Source organism: Littorina saxatilis, linkage group LG6, assembly GCF_037325665.1.
Source record: "Littorina saxatilis isolate snail1 linkage group LG6, US_GU_Lsax_2.0, whole genome shotgun sequence".
Taxonomy (NCBI): Eukaryota; Metazoa; Mollusca; class Gastropoda; order Littorinimorpha; family Littorinidae; genus Littorina; species Littorina saxatilis.
This window is the reverse complement of record NC_090250.1, coordinates 52,951,823-52,976,764: the sequence shown is the minus strand read 5'-3', so window position 1 is coordinate 52,976,764 and position 24,942 is coordinate 52,951,823. Positions and strand designations below refer to the sequence as shown.

The 24,942-nt window shown below is 41.4% G+C and overlaps 1 protein-coding gene across 1 annotated transcript in view; it reads left to right on the top strand.

The window, feature by feature from the left end:
• The window catches only part of LOC138969523 (cilia- and flagella-associated protein 337-like), a gene marked incomplete in the record, with an annotated part of 96,679 nt that overhangs the window by 13,078 nt on the left and 58,659 nt on the right, over positions 1-24,942 (top strand). Inside the window, 1 exon segment of the mRNA XM_070342346.1 lies at positions 7,961-8,052. Coding sequence (XP_070198447.1) covers positions 7,961-8,052 — 92 coding nt within the window.

The window sequence follows — 24,942 nt, the reverse complement described above, 5'->3', positions numbered from 1 at the left end:
GACAGGGAACCTACATTAGTTACCAGTTGTACTGTTTGTCTCGTCTTTGTGTTGTTGTAAATAGTGTTCATCATAGGGTTTAAAAGGAAATCATTATAATGGTAAATTATATCGTAGAAGGAAACCAAAGTTTAGTCATTGTGCTTCCTCCTCATCCCTAATAATGATGTCTATTGGAGGAGGAAGTCACGTGTCTTATATTTTTGGGGAGAATATTGACTTTGGCCTTCTAGGCTTTCAGTGTTTACTGTCGAAGACAGACCGGACGGGAAGGTGCGAACCCTAGCTTCACAGCATGGAGGAGGCTCCACCACGCTGCTGCTTGAGCAGCCAGTTTGGACTCTCGCATCGTCACCCCCACGCTGCTGTGTGAGCAGCCCCTCTGGATCTTCTCCGAGGCTTCATTACGCTGTTTTGAGCAGCTATCTTGTAACGTCACAGCGGCGCAACCACGCTGCTGTTGGGCAGCAACATCGAAACGGCGCCGTCGCTGCAGAGTGTGTGCCGTGTGACAGCTCTCAACTGGGCTGATTCTCTCACCCCCGCGACAGAGACGCAGGTGTCGACCCGAGGGCGCACCCCCCCCCCCCCCCCCCTGAATTCGTCGAACGTGTAGATAAGTACTTTCTTACGATAGATATCATTTATGGAATGAGGAGGGCCTTTATGACGTACGTGCTTTGTGTTTGACTGTCCTGATTGTCTCGTATGTCGTTTGTTGACATTATTTTGACTGTTGTGTACTTTCTCATGTTCATTATGTTCATCCTCATGCATTCGTGGTAACCCTTTCATTGTTCCATCCATCGTCACCCCCATATTTCACCCAACTGGGAACTATTAAATACTTTCATTTATTTACATCGGTGTTCTGTGAGTGCTGTGTGGTGTGGCCAAAGTTTTTGTGTGAAAAACTAAACATGCAAACGTGCATGCACGCGACAATGGCGAGCTTGCCAGGATGTCCTCTTTGAATTCAAGGAATTCACTTCATTTTTGTCGTTGGCCACACTTCCCATACACTGGACACTGATGTACTGTAGTTAATTAGCTTTTGCTGTTGTCTGGTAACTGTGGGTGGTTGGAGGGGCCCGAGGGTTAGCATCAGGCCTTGTGGGTTGCCTGTCCTTGTTGCCGGTCAGCTGTGCCTTGTTTTGATTTTTCATGTTTTGGCTAACCGTTTGCTAGTTGGTTCTTGTTTATGGAACTTCGTTCTGGTCGTGTTCTTGATGATAGTGCTATCATGGCGTCTAGGACGGAAAGTAGTTCGGATAGGATTGCTAGGTGGCGTTCACTTGCTGAGGAGCTAGGTGTTAAATCTGCCAGTATTCCTGAGTTTATTGCCGAGCGAATGACCCGTGAAGATGCGGAACAGGCTAGACTAGAGCTAGAGAAGGAGAAACTTGAACTAGAAAGGAAAGCTTATCAGGACAAGCTAGAACTGGAAGGGAAAGCTTATCAGGACAAGCTAGAAGTAGCGCGTCGAGAGACTGATGAGCGAGTTAAGTATGTTCAAGCTCAGCGGGAGACTGATGAGAAAGCCGCGGAAGAAAAACTAAGGCAGGAAAGAGAAGAGCATGACCTTCGCATGCAACTCCTGCAGAGAGAGTCGGAAAGTAAGAGGGTGAAGAGAGGAAGTAGGGATGGAGCTGATAATGAGGGAGATTCCTCAGGTGAAGAAGGGTCTAGTGACCTTCGTGGTTTTCGGCCTTCCATACCGATGTTTGATGAGAGCAAAGAAAACATAGCTACTTGGTTGAAAAGGTTTGAGAGAGTCGCTACCTTGTACAAGTGGAAGAGAAATACGTGGGCAACTAGGGTCTCGACTAGGTTGTCGGGTAGGGCTGTAGAAGTGTACAACACTCTTGATGATGATAGCGCAGACGACTATGACGGTTTGAAGGTCGCGTTGTTAGGCCGCTATCAGCTCACAGCCGAAACCTACCGCCGTCGTCTCAGAACCTGCAAGAGAAAAGAACATGAAACGTTCAGACAGTTCGGTGCTCGCATTGAAGAGAATTTGACTAAGTGGCATGAGCTTTCCGAGATCACAGAACTGAAACAGTTGGTTTTGCTGGAACAGTTCTTGCAGACCCTGAGCGCGGACATGGCCGCGTACGTTAAGGAGAAAAAACCTCAGACGTTAGCCGAAGCAGTTAAGTCCGCTGAGATTCATTTTGAAGCACACCGTGACAGTAAGAAGTTTTTTCAGCATGATCGTGATCAGGGTGGAAAGGCTGGCGTTGGTGAAAAGCAGAAAAGTGGAGATAACTCAGTTGGTACATCCGGTAGGAAGTGTTACATCTGTGAGTCCCCCAAACATTTGGCTAGAGATTGCCCCAAGAAAAGCAAGTCGACGGGAGCGGTGAATAGTGGTCCTGAGAAGTCTTTACCGCCCGTCAGTGTACCTACTTTGTGTACTCCCTGTAGCCAGCAGGACTACGACCCGAGATGCCTGGTTGTGGTAGATGGTGTTGCAGTGGAGGGGTTGCGTGATACTGGATCTCAGGTTTGTGTCGTGAAGAGTTCATTAGTTTCCAGGTCTCAGTTCACAGGACAGGATCTTGAGGTTTCTATGGCTGAGAAAGACATCAGGAGGCGCTATCCAGTGATTAAGGTTCAGGTTGATTGTCCTTTCTACACTGGTGAGGTTGAGGCTATCGTCATGGATACACCTGTTGCTGATTTCATTGTAGGTAATCACGCCCGGCTGGGTGACTCGATTGTTCTTCCAGTGTACGCTGTGTCCAAGGTTGTGTCAGTTGTCACTCGTGCTCAGGCTGCCGCTGAAGGGAAGAAGTCGACTTTGTTACATGTTGCTGCTCCAGGGCTAGAAACAGTCACCCCTGAGCAGTTGCATGACCTTCAGCGGAATGATTCGACTTTGAAGAGTTGTCGTGAGGCGGCAGATCGCCGAGACGTCAGAACGTCTGGTCACTCCGGTGAAGTTGGGTTTGTTTGGAAGAAGAAGATTCTGTACCGTGAGTATCGCGGTGGTGGTAGCGTCTATACTCAGGTTGTTGTTCCCCAGCAGTTGAGGTTAGGTGTTATCAAGTTGGCTCATGAACCGCCTATGGGAGGTCACATGGGTGTTCAGAGGACACGTGATCGAGTTTGGCAGCAGTTCTTTTGGCCAGGTATGTGCGCAGACATACGTCGCTTTGTGTTGTCTTGCGATCAGTGTCAGAAGGTTTCTCATAAGCCACAGAAGGTACCGTTAGGTAAGATGCCTCTCATCGATACGCCGTTCGAGCGGGTGGCGATCGATCTGGTGGGTCCCATCATCCCTGCTTCTGAGTCTGGTAACCGGTACATCCTAGTGTTTGTGGACTACGCTACTCGGTACCCGGAAGCCATTCCCTTGAAGTCGATTGAGGCTGTGAAGGTTGCAGAAGCGATGTGGGCAGTCTGGACTCAAGTAGGAATTCCCTCAGAGATTTTGACAGACCGTGGTACCCAGTTCATGTCCGAGGTGATGAAAGAGGTGGAGCGTTTGCTGGCCATCAAGGGTTTAGCGACTACTCCGTATCATGCGCAAGGAAACGGATTGGTGGAACGATACAACGGAACACTCAAGACCATGCTACGCAAGCTTGCTCAAGAGAAACCGAAGCAGTGGGATCGCTACATTCCTGCACTCCTCTTCGCTTATCGTGAAGTTCCACAGGAGAGTCTGGGATTCTCTCCCTTTGAGCTTCTATACGGCAGGACAGTGCGAGGACCCATGTCTGTTCTTCGCAACCTATGGACGGAAGAGCAAGTCGATGAGCAAGTTCGCACGACTTCTGAGTATGTGGTTGACTTGAGGAACCGGATTGAGGAAACCTGCAAACTGGCGCGGCAGAATTTGTCAGCTGCTGCACAGAAACACGCGAAGGTGTTCAACCGGAAGACAGTTCGAAGACAGTTCCAGCCTGGAGACAAGGTTTTGTTGCTGCTGCCGCAGAAGAAGAACAAACTGCAGTTGTGTTGGCAGGGACCGTTCGACGTTCTGGAGAAGAAGGGCGAGTCAGACTACAGGATTCGGATCTACGGACGTGAGAAGCTGTATCACGCCAATCTTCTCAAGTTGTACAGAGACAGACAAGGGCGACAGGGTCAACCTGTTGTGGGGTTTGAGCTAACAGAGATCAGAGGCGACCTTTTCAGCTGTGAACCTGATGATGCTATGGCCCACTGCGTCAGTGAAGATCTTGAGATGGGAAAAGGCATTGCCGTTCACTTCAAGCAATCGTTTGGAAAAGTTCATCAACTTAGAGCACAAAACAAGAAGGTGGGAGAGGTGGCTGTACTACAGGTAGGTGCTTCCTACGTTTACTACATGATCACCAAGAAACGCTACTTTCACAAACCCTCCTACAAAACGCTGCGGTCCTCCATGGAAGCTATGAGGGACCACTGCAAGCAGAACAATGTCGCTTCCCTGGCCATGCCGCAGATCGGATGTGGATTGGACGAGCTGAACTGGAGCGCCGTCCTTGAGATGATCAAGGAAGTCTTCAAGAACACAGGCATAACTGTTAAGATCTACACCTTCGGGGGCTAAGAAACACAGTTTTTGTACATTTTTGACGTGCATGCTACAGGAATAATGCATATCTTTTTGTTTGCTTGTTTTGTCATGTGCGGGTGATTCCCGGTAGTCGCAACGTGGGAGCCGACTACCTCAGTCGGGCATGCGTTGAATAGGGATCTTTTGCCGTGTAGACAGATGTCTATGCTTAACTTGGGGGGCATTGTCGCGGACAGTTGTATGTAGTTATAAGGTTCCTTGGTCGGGCGTTGCTGACAGGTACCTGTGTCAAGGTGGGAAGACCGGTAGCTGGGCTTAGCTCAGTGATTCGCGCCTTGCACGCTTTGCACGCATTGCACGGGACGTTCACGGTAAGCTGCGCGCTATTTGTAGGGTTCACCGTTTACCTGGTTGCTGACTGAGAAATTCATAGGCATTCTTTTTTCTGTCTCGGCCGAGACCAGATGTTTGTTCGAACGGCTTCGAAATTCGTGTGTGAATTGTCGTTTGAGTTCGAAGTTATTTTCAGTAGTAATGTACGTCTACTGTGGACTTTGTTGAAGTCGGTTGCGTAAAGTGCGCGATGTTTTTCATTAGCCTGTGTGAGGTAAGTCAAATTTCTTGGTCTAATTGGATAGACTTTTGTCAGTTTTTGCTGAAGGTGAATTAGCGGCCGGTGGCAGGGGACAGGGAACCTACATTAGTTACCAGTTGTACTGTTTGTCTCGTCTTTGTGTTGTTGTAAATAGTGTTCATCATAGGGTTTAAAAGGAAATCATTATAATGGTAAATTATATCGTAGAAGGAAACCAAAGTTTAGTCATTGTGCTTCCTCCTCATCCCTAATAATGATGTCTATTGGAGGAGGAAGTCACGTGTCTTATATTTTTGGGGAGAATATTGACTTTGGCCTTCTAGGCTTTCAGTGTTTACTGTCGAAGACAGACCGGACGGGAAGGTGCGAACCCTAGCTTCACAGCATGGAGGAGGCTCCACCACGCTGCTGCTTGAGCAGCCAGTTTGGACTCTCGCATCGTCACCCCCACGCTGCTGTGTGAGCAGCCCCTCTGGATCTTCTCCGAGGCTTCATTACGCTGTTTTGAGCAGCTATCTTGTAACGTCACAGCGGCGCAACCACGCTGCTGTTGGGCAGCAACATCGAACCGGCGCCGTCGCTGCAGAGTGTGTGCCGTGTGACAGCTCTCAACTGGGCTGATTCTCTCACCCCCGCGACAGAGACGCAGGTGTCGACCCGAGGGCGCACCCCCCCCCTCCTGAATTCGTCGAACGTGTAGATAAGTACTTTCTTACGATAGATATCATTTATGGAATGAGGAGGGCCTTTATGACGTACGTGCTTTGTGTTTGACTGTCCTGATTGTCTCGTATGTCGTTTGTTGACATTATTTTGACTGTTGTGTACTTTCTCATGTTCATTATGTTCATCCTCATGCATTCGTGGTAACCCTTTCATTGTTCCATCCATCGTCACCCCCATATTTCACCCAACTGGGAACTATTAAATACTTTCATTTATTTACATCGGTGTTCTGTGAGTGCTGTGTGGTGTGGCCAAAGTTTTTGTGTGAAAAACTAAACATGCAAACGTGCATGCACGCGACACAGGCATACAGTGACAATCCAATACACAGCCTAAGCACATGAACCACAATAGGCGTCTATATAAAAACGTGTCAACAGTACTATTTACACACACACAGACAGTGCTGACACAAAGCGCAGAAAATGTATATACGCGTTATTTTAGGCACTAGGTAGGGGGTGAGGTGGGTGGGGAGATGCAGGAGGGGAAATCACTTGCGCTGGAAGAGGTGTGTTTTGAGATTTGTCTTGAATGTAGTGAGAGAATCTGTGTGTCTGAGAGGCAGAGGTAATCTATTCCAGGTCACAGGGGCTTGATAGGCGAAGGACCTCTCGCCACATGTCTTTGTTTGCACTGTGGGGAGTCGGAAGAGTCGAGTGTCGGCGGCAGAGCGAAGCTGACGAGAGGGGGTGTAGAGATTGAGGAGTTCTGACAAGTATTCTGGGGCAGAACCAGAAACGACGGCAAAAGAAAGAGAGGAGTTTGTATTCGATCCTTTTAGTGATAGGCAGCCAGTGTAGAGAGTGAAGAAGGGGTGTGGCGTGTTCATACTTGGAAGATTTGAAGACCAGGCGGGCAGCGTTATTTTGGATCCTTTGAAGTCTATCTAAAAGGTACTTAGGGAGACCGGCCAGGAGAGAATTGCAATAATCTATCTTTGAGAGGACTAAAGAACACACTAACGTTTTGGTTGCATCAGTGGTGAGGTAGTGACGGACTGAACTAATCTTGCGCATCTCTAGATAGGCGGACTTGCAGATGTTAGAGATGTGTTTTTGGAAAGAGAGAGTTGGATCGAGAGTGACGCCAATGCTGCGGACAGACGGAGAGAAAGAGAGGTAGTTCGTTGACAGTGAGAGAGGCAGGAAAAGAAGGGTGATTGAGAAATTTCTTGGGACAGGCCAGCATAACTTCGGTTTTGTCACTATTTAACTGGAGTTTGTTTAAAGACATCCAATCACTGAGGTCGGTAATGCAATCCTGTGTCCGAGATACCAGATCGTCAACTTCAGCAAGAGGGGCAGACTGATGAAGCTGTGTATCATCAGCGAAACTCTCGTGCGACAACGCATGGCGACTGATAACATCGGACACAGGGGAGGCATATAGAACGAAAAGTATGGGGCCAAGCACGGACCCTTGCGGGACACCGTACTGGAGAGCTGAAGGTTGAGATTTGATGCCGTTGACACAAACGGTCTGCGTCCGGTTAGTAAGGTACGAACGAACCCAGGAAAGGGCCAGATCATGAACACCAAAGGAGTGCTGAAGCCTGTGGAGCAGAATTTCGTGGTCTATCGTATCAAATGCGCTAGACAAGTCCAGTAGTGTTAGAATGGAGACCTGATGTATAGATAGGGTATAGATGTAACTAACATGTCAAGTGCCACCTGTTTGCGTCACCCCACAGAGCAAACAGCGACTGAAGGGTATAGATGTAACTAACATGTCAAGTCAGTGCCACCTGTTTGCGTCACCCCACAGAGCAAACAGCGACTGAAGGGTATAGATGTAACTAACATGTCAAGTCAGTGCCACCTGTTTGCGTCACCCCACAGAGCAAACAGCGACTGAAGGGTATAGATGTAACTAACATGTCAAGTGCCACCTGTTTGCGTCACCCCACAGAGCAAACAGCGACTGAAGGGTATAGATTTAACTAACATGTCACGTGCCACCTGTTTGCGTCACCCCACAGAGCAAACAGCGACTGACGGGTATATATTTAACTAACATGTCACGTGCCACCTGCTAGCGTCACCCCACAGATCAAACAGCGACTGACGGGTATAGATTTAACTAACATCATGTGTCACGTGCCACCTGTTTGCGTCACCCCACAGAGCAAACAGCGACTGAAGATGAAGAGCCAGAAGCAATGGGTGACAGACTCCGCGCTCATGCCAGAGTTCAACAAGATTATACTGTCCACGGGGTAAGTGTGTTAATGTTACGAATACCTTGTGTCTAATGTATAGACTTCTTCAACAACATCATACTATTAGCGTTGCGTATAGGCTTCTTCAACAACATCATACTATTAGCGTTGCGTATAGGCTTCTTCAACAACATCATACTATTAGCGTTGCGTATAGGCTTCTTCAACAACATCATACTATTAGCGTTGCGTATAGGCTTCTTCAACAACATCATACTATTATCGTTGCGTATAGGCTTCTTCAACAACATCATACTATTATCGTTGCGTATAGGCTTCCGCTTCTTCCCCGTGTAAATGATCGTGTACTCCACCATAGATCTGTCGAGGCCACGAGGCGCTAAGGAAATTATCATTTTCTTTTTTATCTATCGAGCTTGCTGGAGCAACAGATAGTTTATTTCTAATTCATAGTACTTATGACGAAGGTGAGTCCTGTGAGAATTTGCTTTTTTTTTTAAACTGTCAGAACACAGTCAGTTTGTAGGGCTGGACCAAGTATATGAGGGAGGGGCTTCCAAAATGAGGCAGGGGTACAGAGGGTGGCTAGGTCTTCCCCCAGCTGCTCTTGGTATCCAAGCATTTGAAAGGGGTAATTTGGGTGTCTCCTTAAGAAAGAAAAGTACATTTGCCAGGAAATGGGGGGGGGGGGGGACTCCTCCCCCCCCCCCTTTCCAACTTGATCCAGCCCTTGGTTGTTGATTTGTCGGCATATGATCTGAGATTGTGAAATAGAATAGGTTTCGTTGATGTGTATTGAAGAGAAAACTGTCTCATTTGATTAGAATTTTGCAAAGGTGATAATGTAAGTACAGGGTGACCACACAAAAATGACACCCACGAAAATGCTAACTTCCACATCTTTTACGATTGCTTCATATTTGGTATACATTAACTTCAGCCTATGCATAGCCTTTCCCTGAAGTGGTAATTTTGTAGATTTAAATGGTCTGACTTTTGTGCCATTTCAAAAAAGGTTTCCAAATTCGGGGGTCGACTCAACAGAACGAGGTTTGACATTGAGCGGTAGCCACACTTACCTAATTTACATCCTTCATACTTTTACCTTTTTGACTCACATGCGAAGCAAAAGTGAGTCTATGTACTCACCCGAGTCGTCCGTCCGTCCGTCCCCCCCGTCCGTCCGACCGGCCGTCCGTCCGGCCGTCCGTCCGTCCGGAAAACTTTAACGTTGGATATTTCTTGGACACTATTCAATCTATCAGTACCAAATTTGGCAAGATGGTGTATGATGACAAGGCCCCAAAAAACATACATAGCATCTTGACCTTGCTTCAAGGTCAAGGTCGCAGGGGCCATAAATGTTGTCTAAAAAACAGCTATTTTTCCCATTTTCTCTGAAGTTTTTGAGATTTAATACCTCACCTATATATGATATATAGGGCAAAGTAAGCCCCATCTTTTGATACCAGTTTGGTTTACCTTGCTTCAAGGTCAAGGTCACAGGAGCTCTTCAAAGTTGGATTGTATACATATTTTGAAGTGACCTTGACCCTGAACTATGGAAGATAACTGTTTCAAACTTAAAAATTATGTGGGGCACATGTTATGCTTTCATCATGAGACACATTTGGTCACATATGATCACTTTGACCCGTATGAAATGTGACCAAAATAAGGTAGTGAACCACTAAATGTGACCATATCTCATGGTAGAAAGAGCCAATAAGCACCATTGTACTTCCTATGTCTTGAATTAACAGCTTTGTGTTGCATGACCTTGGATGACCTTGACCTTGGGTCAAGGTCACATGTATTTTGGTAGGAAAAATGTGTAAAGCAGTTCTTAGTGTATGATGTCATTGCTAGGTTTAGCTGAAGGTCAAGGTCATGTAAAGGTCAAGGTCAAGCATGTGAGTCGTATGGGCTTTGCCCTTCTTGTTGATTATTTGAATGTCTGAGTATACAAAAACACTCCTTTCACCCCCCAGATAATCGGTTACCCGAAGAAATCAGTTTCAGCTAGGTTCAAGGCAATCCTTAGACATGCAAGCGTTGGCGTCATTGACAATTTCGGAGGTGTAATTTGGAACACTTTTGGAGAGACGGACACTTTCGGACCATTTTACCTACAGACTGAAAACTTTGTGGAATGGTCGTGAACAAACTGAAGTTCATGAACAACAAGTATGAGATATTCGCTATTATCGCATTTTTACTGATCAAATGACAAAAACAGCTGTTGTCATTGGTCAACTAGGAACTGTATATCAATTGATATCGCGCAGGAAGTTCCCAGTGAATTTGATATCGTGCAGGAAGTAGTTTATCAATTTTAATTTTGAAGAAAAAATCTCACCTGACGAAAACAAATGTCTCCCATTTTTTAAAATCACAAATTTATAAAAGGAAAGAAATTGCATCAGAAAGTTTAAGCTGTGTGTAACCGAGTGCCAAATGTAACCTACCCTGCTCGCGGGACCAAATGTAACCGAGTGCCCCTTTTTCTCCAAACTCAAACACAACATTTAGTCAAGCTGTCGAACTCACAGAATGAAACTGAACGCAATGCAATTTTTCAGCAAGACCGTATACTCGTATCATCGTCAGTGCACCGCTCATGGCAAAGGCAGTGAAATTGACAAGAAGAGCGGGGTAGTAGTTGCGCTGAGAAGGATAGCATGCTTTTATGTACCTCTCTTCGTTTTAACTTTCTGAGCGTGTTTTTAATCCAAACATATCATATATATATGTTTTTGGAATCATGAACCGACAAGGAATAAAATGAAAGCGTTTTTAAATTGATTTCGAAAATGTAATTTTGATCATAATTTTTATATTTTTAATTTTCAGAGCTTGTTTTTAATCCAAAATATAACATATTTATATGTTTTTGGAATCAGAAAATGATGAAGAATAAGATGAGCGTAAATTTGGATCGTTTTATAAAAAAAAATTTTACAATTTTTTTATTTTTAATGACCAAAGTCATTAATTAATTTGTATGCCACCATGCTGAAATGCAATACCAAAGTCCGGCCTTCGTCGAAGATTGCTTGGCCAAAATGTCAATTTGATTAAAAAATGAGGGTGTGACAGTGCCGCCTCAACTTTTACAAAAAGCCGGTTATGACGTCATCAAAAGTATTTATCGAAAAAAAGAAAAAAACGTCCGGGGATATCATACCCAGGAACTCTCATGTAAAATGTCATAAAGATCAGTCCAGTAGTTTGGTCTGAATCGCTCTACACACACACACACACGCACAGACACACACACACACACACACGCACAGACACACACACACACACATACACCACGACCCTCGTCTTGATTCCCCCTCTATGTTAAAACATTTAGTCAAAACTTGACTAAATGTAAAAACAACCTCAAGTTCACCCAACCAACAACACACCGAAGCAGCAGGAGTGACAGTGACACAACAGGGCGGCACTGCTAACGAACAAGTGACAAACGCGGACTTGATGAAGAAGTTGTGCAGTAATGGATATCAGCTCGAAAAGCTGAGCAACATCATTGAAGAACTGAGAGGTGATGTGCATTTGTTACAAACTGAAAACGAGCAACTGAAGAAGGAAGTTACTGCCAGTAAGCGGAGGGAGGAGAATCTAAGAGCTGACATTGACATTGCACTCCGCCGCGCGAGACTAGCAGACGACAAGAGCGATGCGGTTGAGCAATACACAAGAAATTACAACCTTCGCGTGTACAACCTCTCTGAGCCGGACACTGAGACTGCTGACCAGTGTGAGGATGCTGTGCTTAAACTGTTTCACGACAAACTGGGGCTTCGCAACATTCAAAAGAAAGACCTCGACGCAGTACACAGACTAGGGCGGAGAGAGAAGAGAGAGGGAACAATGCCACCAAGAGGCGTGATTGTTCGATTCATGTCAAGAAAAGTTCGTGACGAGGTGATAAAAAATAGGAAAAATCTGAAAGCATCCCAAAACACACGTGGGTCGCCCGTCATAGTTGAAGATCTGACTAAGAACATATACCAGTTGTATACCTACGCGCGACTGTCTCCAGTTACCAGCCAATGTTGGACAACAAGGGGAAATGTGTTGGTGAAGGCGAAGAACGGAAGGATCATCCACGTTACATCAAGACGTGACCTCGACGATCAGCAGCTGACCTCAACACCACGTCATATTCATCCCCCCTCCGGACCACGAGACAGGCCATCACCCCCGGCAAGAAGAAACCAATCAACAGAAGGTAAAACTGGCGAAGGGAATGACAACTCCAACGACAACATGAGTGACACAGGCACAGACGTCGAAAGTAGACAACAACCAGTGACACGATTGTAGATTGTCGATTCTCACGCTTTTTTGAACAAATAGTGACAGAACTACTCCGAGCTTGCCACACCATTGAGACGAAGAAAAACGCTACTTTTAACTTGTGTGATGCCCCCTTAACCTATTTCTACAGTGGCACACATTCAGTCTTTGATACAGTCAACTATGTGTGATGGTGTGGACTGTATCTGGAGCAGTTCTTGGAGTAAGCTGTCCTCTTTTTCTGCAGAACCTGTGGTATGTTCACAAACAAACATTTTTGTCTTTTGCTTATCTTTGTAAGTGTTTTTGCTTTTTGTAAGAATATGTTATGTTGTATGCTCTCACTCTTTGTACTTGTTTATATCCATGCTGTAAAACACTATATTGCTATTTCATATGTTACGTGGATTTCCATTGGTCAATTGGGAAAAACTGAGCTCATTGTAAAAGTGATATCGACGACATTTCCGTCGATATCAGTTTTGATATCGACGACCTCTTTATTGCTTCCCCACTTCAAAAACAAAAACACCTAAATTTAAAAACAAACAAATATATATGAAAATGTAATGATCCCAGAATTTAGTTGAGCAAGTGACTAAAGACTTTTTGAAAGAAAAGACATTTTTGAATACTGAAAAGTACAAGAAAAGAGTGAACAAAAAGAAATAATAATCAGAGGGAGGGATATGGAACAGCCAAAACTGAGACAAATACTTTTGTAATTTCTTTACAGTAAATACAAAATGTCCAGAGAATTAGCAATATATCTAACATTGACTGACTGTGTGATGATATCTTCTGCTATTGGTCTGTTTCGACAGTGATATCAAAATCTCGACCTCCGGTCTCGATTTTGATATCACTGTCTCAACAGACTATAGCAGAAGATATCATCAGACAGTCCGTCAATATTGGGTAGTATTATGTCTCAAGAGCTATTCTGCTGGATGGAAGATAAACTGGGAGGGCAGCAGCTTTTGTTTCATGTCCTGGATGGTGACTGCCATATGATGTTATTGTCACCTTTTTTTTCAGATGTTATTTAGAACAACTTTGATTTTTGTCAGTAACCTCTTCTTTCCTTCAAACCTGCATGTGCCACAGGTGGTGTTGTTTTTGTTGTTGTGTTTTCTCTGTTTTTGCTGTTTGTAAATCCTGTCCTCTCCTGTATAACTCCTTAAAAATATGTACCATACACCTGCCTTTCGACTGCGCAGCTTCTGGTTGGCAGTCAGAATGGCATTCTGTTGTGTTCCTCTTTTTGGGTGATTACTATTATGAATATAGTGACTTTATTGTGCAAGATTTATGTAATTATGACGGTCGACATTGAAAATGTTAGTCTCTGTGTTTGTGAAAGTATTATTTATTGTTCTCCCTATCTCTATTGTGGCAGATTGGGAGATCAGCCCACATGATGTATTATCTTCCATTTAATCCATGACAAATAATTTGGGAAATTGTGTTACCTTGTGTTCAGTAAATGTTAATGGTGTACATGACTATATGAAACGCAAGGATGTGTTAGCATATTTACGGAGTCAGAACTGTAATATTTACTTTTTACAGGAGACCCATATTAAAACTGAGGCCGAAAACTTTCTTCGCTCAGCTTGGGGTTACAATGTATGGGTAGCAGGAAAAGAAACAAATAAGAATGGTGTGGCTATATTATTTAATAATAATTTTATGTATAAAATGCATAATGTTATCCGGGATGATAATGGTTGTTATATCATTATGGATGTTGAGTTAAATGATATAAGAGTTACACTTGTTAACATATATGGTCCCAGCAGTGGAGATCACCCTGAATTTTTTGATGAAGTGATGGGTAAAGTCCAGACCATCGGAAATGACTTATTGATTATGGGAGGAGATTGGAATGTACTTTTGAATACAAAATTGGATGCACGCAATTATGTTAGTGGTGTTAATCGCCCCAAGTCAAGGTTGAAAATTAAGGATTTGATGTTACGACATGAACTGATTGATGTATGGCGAGAACTGAATCCTGAGAAAAGGAGATATACATGGCGTCGCTTTAATACTGTAAAACAAGGCCGTCTTGATTATTTCCTTGTGTCAGAAAATTTAATGAACAGACTTAATGGAGTGAATATAGGCTCGAGTTATCGATCAGACCATAGCCCAGTGTATATTTCACTTAAATCTGAAGAGAAACCTAGAGGCAAACCCTACTGGAAATTTAACAACTCGTTGTTGCGTGATAAGGAGTATGTAGATATCATTAAAAAAGTGATATTGGATATCAAGAAACAGTATGCAAAGATTGATGATTTGGATGGTATTGAGAATATTTTGAATTGTGATTTACATTTAGAAATAAACGACCAGTTATTTTTGGAGGTACTCCTTATGGAGATACGTGGCAAAACTATCTCATATGCCTCCTTTAAGAAGAAAAAAGAAAGAGAAAAAGAAGAAAATTTATTAAGAGAAATAAATGTTTTAGAATCCACATTTAGGGATGAAGATTTAACCACTCTTGAGGAAAAACAAAGAGAGTTATTGCAATTACGGGTTCATAAATGTGAAGGAATGGCTGTGAGATCAAAGGTCAAATGGATTAATGAAGGCGAACGTGCTAGTAAGTATTTTTGTAATTTGGAAAATCGACATTTTTGTAATAAAGCAATGAATTATGTTGAAACAGATGAAGGAAGGATGTTATATAATCAGGAAGATATTATGATTGAAGTTCAACAGTTTTATGATAAATTATATGCAGAAAGGAATGTAGAGGATGTTGACCTTAGTCTTTTAAATGCCTCTAAATTATCTCCAGAGGAAAGTATGATGCTTGAGGGCATAATTACAGAAGCTGAAGCCTTAGCAGCCCTTCGCTCAATGAAAAACAATAAAAGCCCAGGTTCAGATGGATTTACTACAGAGTTTTTTAAAATGTTTTGGACTGACATTGGTACTTTTCTTGTCCGTTCAGTAAATTGTAGTTTTCAACAAAGAGAGATGTCAATAACCCAGAGACAAGGAATAATTACATGTATCCCCAAAGATGGTAAACCTAAACAGTATTTAAAAAACTGGCGTCCTATTACATTATTGAACACTGTGTATAAAATTGCCTCTACCTGTATTGCAAACCGACTTAAAAAAGTTTTGCCAATGTTGATACATGAAGACCAAAAGGGATTTCTCAAAGGCAGATGTATTAGTGAAAACATACGTCAACTGTTTGATACACTCGTGTACACAGAAGAGCATAATATTCCTGGTCTCTTGTTGACGATTGACTTCCAAAAAGCTTTCGATAGTATTTCTTGGTCCTTTATTGAGAAAAGTCTTGATTTTTTTAACTTTGGACCGCAACTCAGACAGTGGGTAAAGACTTTTTATAATCATATTATTACATGTGTAACTGTAAATGGCCATTATACTGGATGGTTTGAGATACACAGAGGCGTTAGACAAGTGGATTCTCTTTCACCTTATTTGTACTTAATTTGTGCAGAAATTTTGTCTTTAATGATTAGACAAAATGATAAAATTAAAGGGATTAGATTAAAAGAACGAGATGTTTTACTGTCGCAGTTTGCAGATGACACCACCCTTTACTTAGATGGAAGTAAGGAGTCATTTGTAGAAGCTATACGTACACTTAAACTGTTCGCAAATATGTCTGGTTTGAATATGAATTACGATAAAACAAATGTTATTTGGATAGGTAGTAGAAAGAATTCGCATGTTAGATTTTTACAAGATCAAAATTTTTGCTGGAACCCTGGTATTTTTAAGGTCTTGGGTATACATTTTTCGGTTGATTTACAATGTATTGTTCACATTAATTATCAGGATAAACTAAAAGATATTAAAAAGATTTTATATGTATGGGGAAAGAGACATCTTACCCCACTAGGTAAAATAATAGTTATTAAAACCCTTGTATTGTCAAAGATTACACATTTGTTTATGTGTCTGCCTGATCCTGATAGCAACTTATTGAAAGAATTGGATAAGTTGTTATTTGATTTTTTATGGAGTGGTAAAAGAGCAAAAATTAAAAAGACAGTAGTGTGTAAACCCCTTGAAGAAGGGGGGTTAAATATGGTGAATATTTATGTATTTTTGTCAACATTGAAGATCGATTGGATGCGAAAAGTTGTTTGTGGTGATTCATGTTTGAAAACCTCATCATGTTCTACATCGTATTAATTCCATTTTGTTTAGGTTTATTTGGAAGAAAAAGTATTCAAATACGCGCGCATTTGAAAAAGTAAGACGAACAGTTATGTGTAAAGAAAAAGATTATGGTGGTTTGAATATGATAAACGTATTAGATATGCACAACTCATTTATGATTTCCTGGCTTGTTAATTTGCAAAACTCCACACAAAAGTATTGGTCTGTTATTCCAAGATATTGTCTGTCATGTCTGGGCATTGGTTTATCGTGCTTTGACTCAAATGCATCTTCGAAAACAATGAATGGCCTCAATATTTGCAGATCATTGTTTTGGAAACAAGTGTTATTGACTTGGCTTGACAATAAAAGTGTTTTCTGTGAAAAGTATGATTTTACACCAGTAATATTAAAGGACCAATGCATTTGGAACAATATGAATATTCAATTTAAACATAAATGCCTATTTTTTAAAGATTTTATAAAACATAATATCTCATTTGTAAAGGATGTTATGAATGAAAATGGTACTATTATTTCTTTTGAAGATTTATGTCAAAAAGTGGGTTATAAACCATCCAGACAGTTTGAATACAATGCATTATGCACAGCACTTAAATCCAGACGTACAGACACATTACCATATCAATATTTTACATTGCAGGATTTCATTGTTAACGGTGGTAATATAACAGCAAAGTTTATTAGAAAATGTTTAGTTGATCTTGATGTCCAGATTCCGAGTGCCTGTGATTTTTGGAAACGAAAACATAATGTAGATTTGGATAAGAGAAACTGGTTACTGGCCGTTAACAGCACAAAAGAAGAAAGATTACGTCTGCTGCACTGGAAACTATTACATAGAATATATCCAACCAATATTTTATTAAACAAAATGGGATTACGAACATCGAATAAGTGTGAAGTTTGTAATGAATTAGACACCCTTGAACATTTCTTTTTTAGTTGCCAAGAGGTGATGAAGGGTTGGAAAATATGTAAAGATTTTGTGTATAAGAAAATACATGTTGCCATCATTTTGAATGAAGAAAATGTATTTTTGGGTTATTATAGGGAAAGTTTGAAAAGTGATTATATTTACTTTGTGAATTATTGTATTTTAATTACCAAAATGACCATTGGAAAATTTAGATATGGGAAAAAGTTAGATTTGGGTGTATTATTGGAAACTGAGCTGAACATTAGGAATAAATTTATGTTATGATTACTTTTATGTATTTATTTATTTAAACATATTAGTTTACTGATAAGGTTTATTGATATAAAAATGTACACATTTGACAGAGAAAAGAAAAGACCTATGAAGAAGGTTTGCTCCAAGCCACACACACACAAAAAAACAAAACAAAACAAAAAAAATGATAAGGCAAAAAATAATTGTAGTAGCAAACCTGCATGCAACTGAGGTTTAAAAAAAAAAAAAAAAAGAAAAAAAAAAAAAAAAAAAAAAAAAAATGTTTGAAAACATTTGTTATGGATATGTATCCAGAATTAAATATTGTGAATCTGGTTGGTAGCAATTATATAAAAGTGTTGAAAAATACGGTGAAAAACAAGTTTTGGCAAGATGTGTTAAAGCATTATGAAAAGTTATATGCAAAATGTTTACCTGTTAATATTGATGAATTTTTGTACGAATGTCTTTTTTATAATGATAACATAGTGAGAGGTAAAAGAAGCATTTATTATAAGAGTTGGCATGAAGAAGGAATTGTACACGTGAAACATTTAGTAAATTTGGAGGGTAAATATTTGAATTATCAAGAATTTTCTGAATTATTTCCCAATGTTAAAAGTGATATTTTGTTGTATTGTGTAATTGTATCCGCTGTGAAAAGCTATCAGAAGAAATTGAATTTTAAGACATTGAATTGTCAGCATGAATCAGTGGATAGTAGAGTGTGGTCAGTGATAAAAAAAGGAAATCATGTTGTGAAGAAGGTGTTTGTGCAGTCTAACGATATTCCATCTGCGGTTTCCAAATGGAATAGCACCAGTGAACGTAATATGAATTGGAAATTAATTTTCTTGAAACCCTTTCAAACTACTGTTGATGTCAGTTTAAGGTGGTTTCAGCTGCGACTCCTACACCGGACTCTACCTTGTAATAAATATTTATATTTATGTAAAATTAAAAATTCAACGCTCTGCACATTTTGCGGGTATCATGAAGAGACAATTTTTCACTTATTTTGGGAATGTATGATTGTTAAAACCTTCTGGATTAAATTGAATAATGTATTGCACAAAGAATGTTTACATTGTGAACATTTGACTTTTTCAAAAGGATTGATAATATTTGGAAATGATGATAATGTGAACACTGATAATGTTTTAGATTTGATTATTCTTTTAGGAAAATATTATATTTATAAATGTAAACTTCAGGGCTCAGTTCCGCTTTTGAATGTTTTTTTGAAAATATTAAAACAAAGATATTACATTGAAAAGAAATTGAATCTTATCAGGAATAGAAATGTTGAATTTTTGTCAGAGTGGTTACCCTATGCGAATATATGTTAGGTTATTGACCAAGGCGAAGTGTCCATTTCAGCTTAACTTTTTGTACAGTTTAAAATTGTAGGTTTTTATAAGATTTTAGGCAAGAGTGTGTGTGTATGTCTTATGTCTGTCTGCTTCACTTATCCTCTTACCTGTCTGTCACCCTGTTACCCCTCTCTCTCTCTCTCTCTCTCTCTCTCTCTCTCTCTCTCTCTCTCTCTCTCTCTCTCTCTCTCTCTCTCTCTCTCTCTCTCTCTCTCTCTCTCTCTCTCTCTCTCTCTCTCTCTTTTTTATCAGTATTGTCGGTATGTTACATGTCCGTCTGTCGGTTAGGTCCTAATGTTGTATGTCTTGTATACTTGCCATTTACATATTTATTATACATGTTGAAGGATGAATGAAGATACATTGTAGACGGATGCATGTTATGGATTAAAAGCCCCACGATGATGTGCTTGGCAAATACAAAAACAAAAACAACAAAAAACAAAAAAACAACCTAAAAACAATCCCCCAAAAAAACAATCTAACAAAACCTAATTAAAACCTCGTCTACTGAACCTAACTGAAACCTCGTCTACTGAACCGAACTGAAACCCCGCCTACTGAACCCCGTCTACTAATATCCAACTGAAATCTAACTGAACCCCGCTAACGAAACCCCGTCGCACATTCCGCCATTCTGTAAATCACAGAATGCACGTCATAAGTATAGCAGTTGGACTTCACTACCACTATTATAAAATAAAAGTGTTATTGTTATTACATATGTATTATGGTTGAGTATTTTTGTTTGTTTGTTTGTTTATTTGTTGCTTAACGTCCAGCCGACTACGCAGAGCCATATCAGGACGAGGAAGGGGGGGATGAAGGGGGCCACTTGTCAAGCGATTCCTGTTTACAAATGCACTAACCCATTACTTGTGTCTCAGCAGGCTTTAGTAAAACTAAATTAATACCTACTGGAAGATTACCAGTTTCCAGTATGTTAAAATAGGCTTAACCTATCTACTGCTGGACTTACATCAGAACACTAACAGATTAAACTATACATGAATCGCGAGACAAGCGGCAAGAGAAGAGATTTTTGGAAAAAATACAGGTGAATGAGCAAGAAGGCAGAAAAAAGAAAAGAATTCATGAAGAAAAAGAGAGCATGACAGGAAAGAGGAACCAAAAATCTACCTAACAGCAAACTAGAAAGCTCCTGCGGTTCCAAAAACAGGAGGGGCCTTTAATTTCATAACCGCAGTGCCCCACTGCGGGAGGTTGAGTATTTATGTGCGTGTCTGCCCAAACAGTGTGTATATGAATTAGTGTGTATGTATACTTGTTGAGTGTGTATTTGAGACAAAGTCAAAGAGTCTTTCTTTACTTTTCTTTATTTGGTGTTTAACGTCGTTTTCAACCACGAAGGGTTATATCGCGACGGGGAAAGGGGGGAGATGGGATAGAGCCACTTGTCAAATGTGCTCCAGGGGCTTGCAACGTAGTACAATATATTACCTTTCTGGGAGAATGCAAGTTTCCAGTACAAAGGACTTAACATTTCTTACATACTGCTTGACTAAAATCTTTACAAAAATTGACTATATTCTATATAAACAAAGGGTAAAAGGAGAAACAGAATCCGTTAGTCGCCTCTTACGACATGCTGGGGAGCATCGGGTAAATTCTTCCCCCTAACCCGCGGGGGGTAAGTCAAAGAGTGAAAAATAAATGAATAGAAAGAGATGAAAATGTTTTAAGATTAAAACTAACCTACAAAAACTTACAACCAAAACGTTAACTTTTACAAAGTTTATTAACACTGAACAACTGACAACAACTGCCAACAAGTCTCACATAGTTTCTCTGGTCTATTTCAAGGGAGACAACTATTCTATCATTAAACTCTTGCTGCTAACACTCCTCAAAGAAAACTAACACCATAACCAATACAAGGACTCTAAAGATTCACAGACTAAAAAAGAACACTAGATTATAATAATAATAATAAATAATACTTATTACTATTTATAACGCGCACATATCTCACCAACAGGCGACTCAAGGCGCACATACACTCGTTCACACACACGGAGACTTAAAGTCACTAGCACACACACACACCATCAAACATTAAAATATGTACAGTTATATAAACAACTCACAAACTGACAATACTAATGACTTCACAAAAGACTTTTCACGACTGACCCAAACCGACCCACCACATGCCCTGCACACACAAAACAACATGGCGCAAATTAGCTTCACAGCGACTGGTCATGATTATACATATTTCTTGCTAAAAAACCAACAAACACAATAAACCAAACATAGGAATATGTTACTTAGGTTCTTAAAAACAACCCTGCCAAATAAAACCCTTCCACTCACCATGGAGTTGGACTTGCCCAAAAACAACTTTACATCAGCAGCTGGTCTTCTCCCAAAAACAACAAGAGGCGAAGCTTTCAAGGCTCACGTAAGAAATCGACAAGCAGTAACACAAACTCAATCACTCCGTCACATAATACACACATACCCACACACAGTAATCATAGGTGACACGGTGCAAGAGTGCGAGACACTAGATCTAGATCTGTCTGTCTTTAGCCTACTTACGCGGACACGACTGCCAGATGGCCAGATCGACACTGCGCTCTCGATAGCGCTTCCTCGCGCAGACACTGGAAACACGCTGTGCAGATTAACCTGTAGGAAATCTCCTTTGGTATCTTCTTTATCTATTTTTCTGGAGCTACGAAACCGAACAATGTGAAATCGTCTTCTCCGAATCGGCGAACTGCAGCTCGGTGATAACTGTATCTATACCACAATCCTTCACGCGATCTGACCTAACCTTGACCCCTGACCTGGTCTACATACCACACACGACACAAACCAGTCTCCTGTTTTTACCCCTCCCAAAACCCCCCACCACCCGTTTTCTTTGAATACACACTTTAACTACATACGTGCCGACAAAATGTTGATCATTGCTTCAATACTTTGAAGCTGTTGCTTGAATAATAACCAGGTAAAATTAGTATTTCGGTGTTCAGTCAAATGTTAAAGTTTCTACCACAGACGCACGCACGCACGCACGCACGCACAGACAGACAAAAGTTAGCATCGCATAGGCTACACTTACGTGAGCCAAAAAGGGGCCTTCGCTAAGAATGCTGGGAACTATCAAAAGGGAAATTAAGAAGGGAAACAACACGGAACCTTCTGGCCTATACGCCTTTGACGAGGTTATCTCCCGTCCTCCACATAAGCATACATAAACAACTCAACAGTTTCAACCACCACAAACTAAATCCTTTAACAACAACAAAACACATTATTCCTTCCAAATAACATGCCTACAATACAGTTCTCTCTAACACTCAAACGGTTTTCTAAAACATTCAATAAACAAGTTTTCCCGAACATTCAACTCACAAAACAATCTACTTGAACATTCAAATAAATCCTCCCAAAGCAGGACACAACCCGCATACTTTAACTCTGTTTTACCCATTATATAAAAAAGAATAGCATATAAATAACATACCCGTCTCAACAAAGTCACATTACTGTTCCCTTTCTGCTCGTAGCAAACCTGCCACGCGACCGCTCACTGGACACGTCTGTTCTGTTCGAAGCCCCAGCGAAAAGTAAATGCCCCAACCCACAACATCCCGCGTGCCTACGTCACAAGGTTAAAACAAATTCAACTCAGAGGGGTGTCGGGTACCGAAAAGCGATCATTTTACCTATGCAAATTAAAGGATCGGCTCTTCCGCCAGACCATTTCAATACAGACAAACACAGTCTCGGAAACCTTAGTGGATCCCCGATAGTACAGGTTTAAATCCTCGATAGCACAGAGGTACCACGAGTTCACAAGTTCAAACGGATGCACAAAAGTACATGTGTACCGCCGTCGCGATATAACCTTGAATGGTTGAAAACGACGTTAAACACCAAAGAAAGAAAGAAAGACATGTGTACTGTAACTGTCGCAGTCACAAGCTCACATCTGTAATGAATAAAAACAAACTTTTCCCACCCAGCTTTAACAGAGAAGTAGTAGAAAAGAATGTGTACAATCTTACAGACTGAGGTGGGTGGAACGGGGAACGGGGTCGGCCCGCTATTGCGCGGGCCGCTATTGCGCGGGGCCGCTATTGCGCGAATCTTTAGGGTTAGGGTTAGGGTTAGATTCGCGCAATAGCGGCCCCGCGCAATAGCGGCCCAGCCCCGGTGGAACAGCCATAAACAAAGCTGTACTCAGAAAACTGTGAGAGCTCAGCTGCAGTGTTTCAGCGCACATCACTCACAAAAGGGAGGAAATGAGCAGCCGATTTAAACAGTTCGCACCTGCATGAACCATTGTCCACCCTTCTTAGTCGTAGCCATACAACATCAACCGAAAAAAACTCAGCATCTTTCAAACAGTCACAGCGCTGTCGAAGGACGCCATTTTGGATGCGTCGTCTGCACTCAGCGGGACTGAGATTCGACAACATCATCATGCAGTCCGTCGACACCGACAAATACCTGGAAGCTTTCTTGGGCACAGAAAATGAGCCAGAGGACTTCACTGATACTGCCTGGCGCACTTCAGTTGCTGCCATCGTTCAGAACTGCCAAATCGCACAGTCAAAAAGTCTACCACTGATGAAGTAACTGGGACATTCTTCGCTGTCCCTTCTAACTCCACTGAACTCGTTAGCCTTTGTTTGTGATCTGTTTCGACCGTATATTTTTGTTCTTTTTCAGTTTGAATGCCTTATTTTGTCTGAGAAAAAGAAACAGTTACTGAAAAATAAAAGAAAGAGCAGCAAAGTTGCGAAAGCATGAAAAGACAATCCAACATTTCAAACATTAAATACATGGCAGTAGCCTCCCATGCGTTTGTCCGACTTCTTGAGACTCGGGTTAATGGTTCCTACTGTTCCGAAATCGAATGCGATAAAATCGTTATCGTTAGATTTGACTGTGATATCAACATTTATCAGTCTGAATGTCTGGAAAGGCTGATGATCATATCAGATCTCGGCTCACGCCTCGATCTGATATGATTTCAGCTTTCTCGACATTCAGACTGATGAAATGTTGATATCACAGTCAAATCTAACGATAACTAATAAACTCAAATGACTGGACAAATGACCCCCTTCGTTGTAAAGTTACACTTGCACAAAAGCGCTCAAAATTCATCAATGACAGAAACGCATTCCTCCATGAAAAATGCCCCGATAATGTCTGTTAATGCTGTATGAAAGTCACTGACTGTCTCATGTTGGTTAAGGTATTCTATGGCATTCAAATAACTCCAGAGGTAACAATATGGAGGGCTTAAATCGGGTTAGTTTGGCCACCGCTCAATTTCAAACCTCGTACTGTTGAGACGATCCCTGAAATTAAAAACTTGTTTTGAAATGGCACAAAAGTCAGACCATTGAATCTACACAATTGCCACTTTGTGCAGTTGTCATGCATACGCTGAAGTTAATGTACACTAAATATGACGTTATTCGGTCAGCAGATGTAAAAGTAATTAGTATATTTGTGGGTGGCATTCGGGGGGGGGGGGAGGGGGGGTCACCCTGTACAACAAAACCGAAAGCAACAAAGACAGAAGAAAAGCCAAGGTGTTCACAATGGGACGACAAAGAGACAGAAGAAAAGCCAAGGTGTTCACAATGGGACGACAAAGACAGAAAAAAAGCCAAGGTGTTCACAATGGGACGACAAAGAGACAGAAGAAAAGCCAAGGTGTTCACAATGGGACGACAAAGAGACAGAAGAAAAGCCAAGGTGTTCACAATGGGAAACGCAACTGAAACATTTACTAGAAACTCGATGATCGATTTTTGAAATGGACGAACAGGTTGCATTACAAGCAGATGGTTCATGTTGGTAATACTAACACGTTGCATAAATCAACCT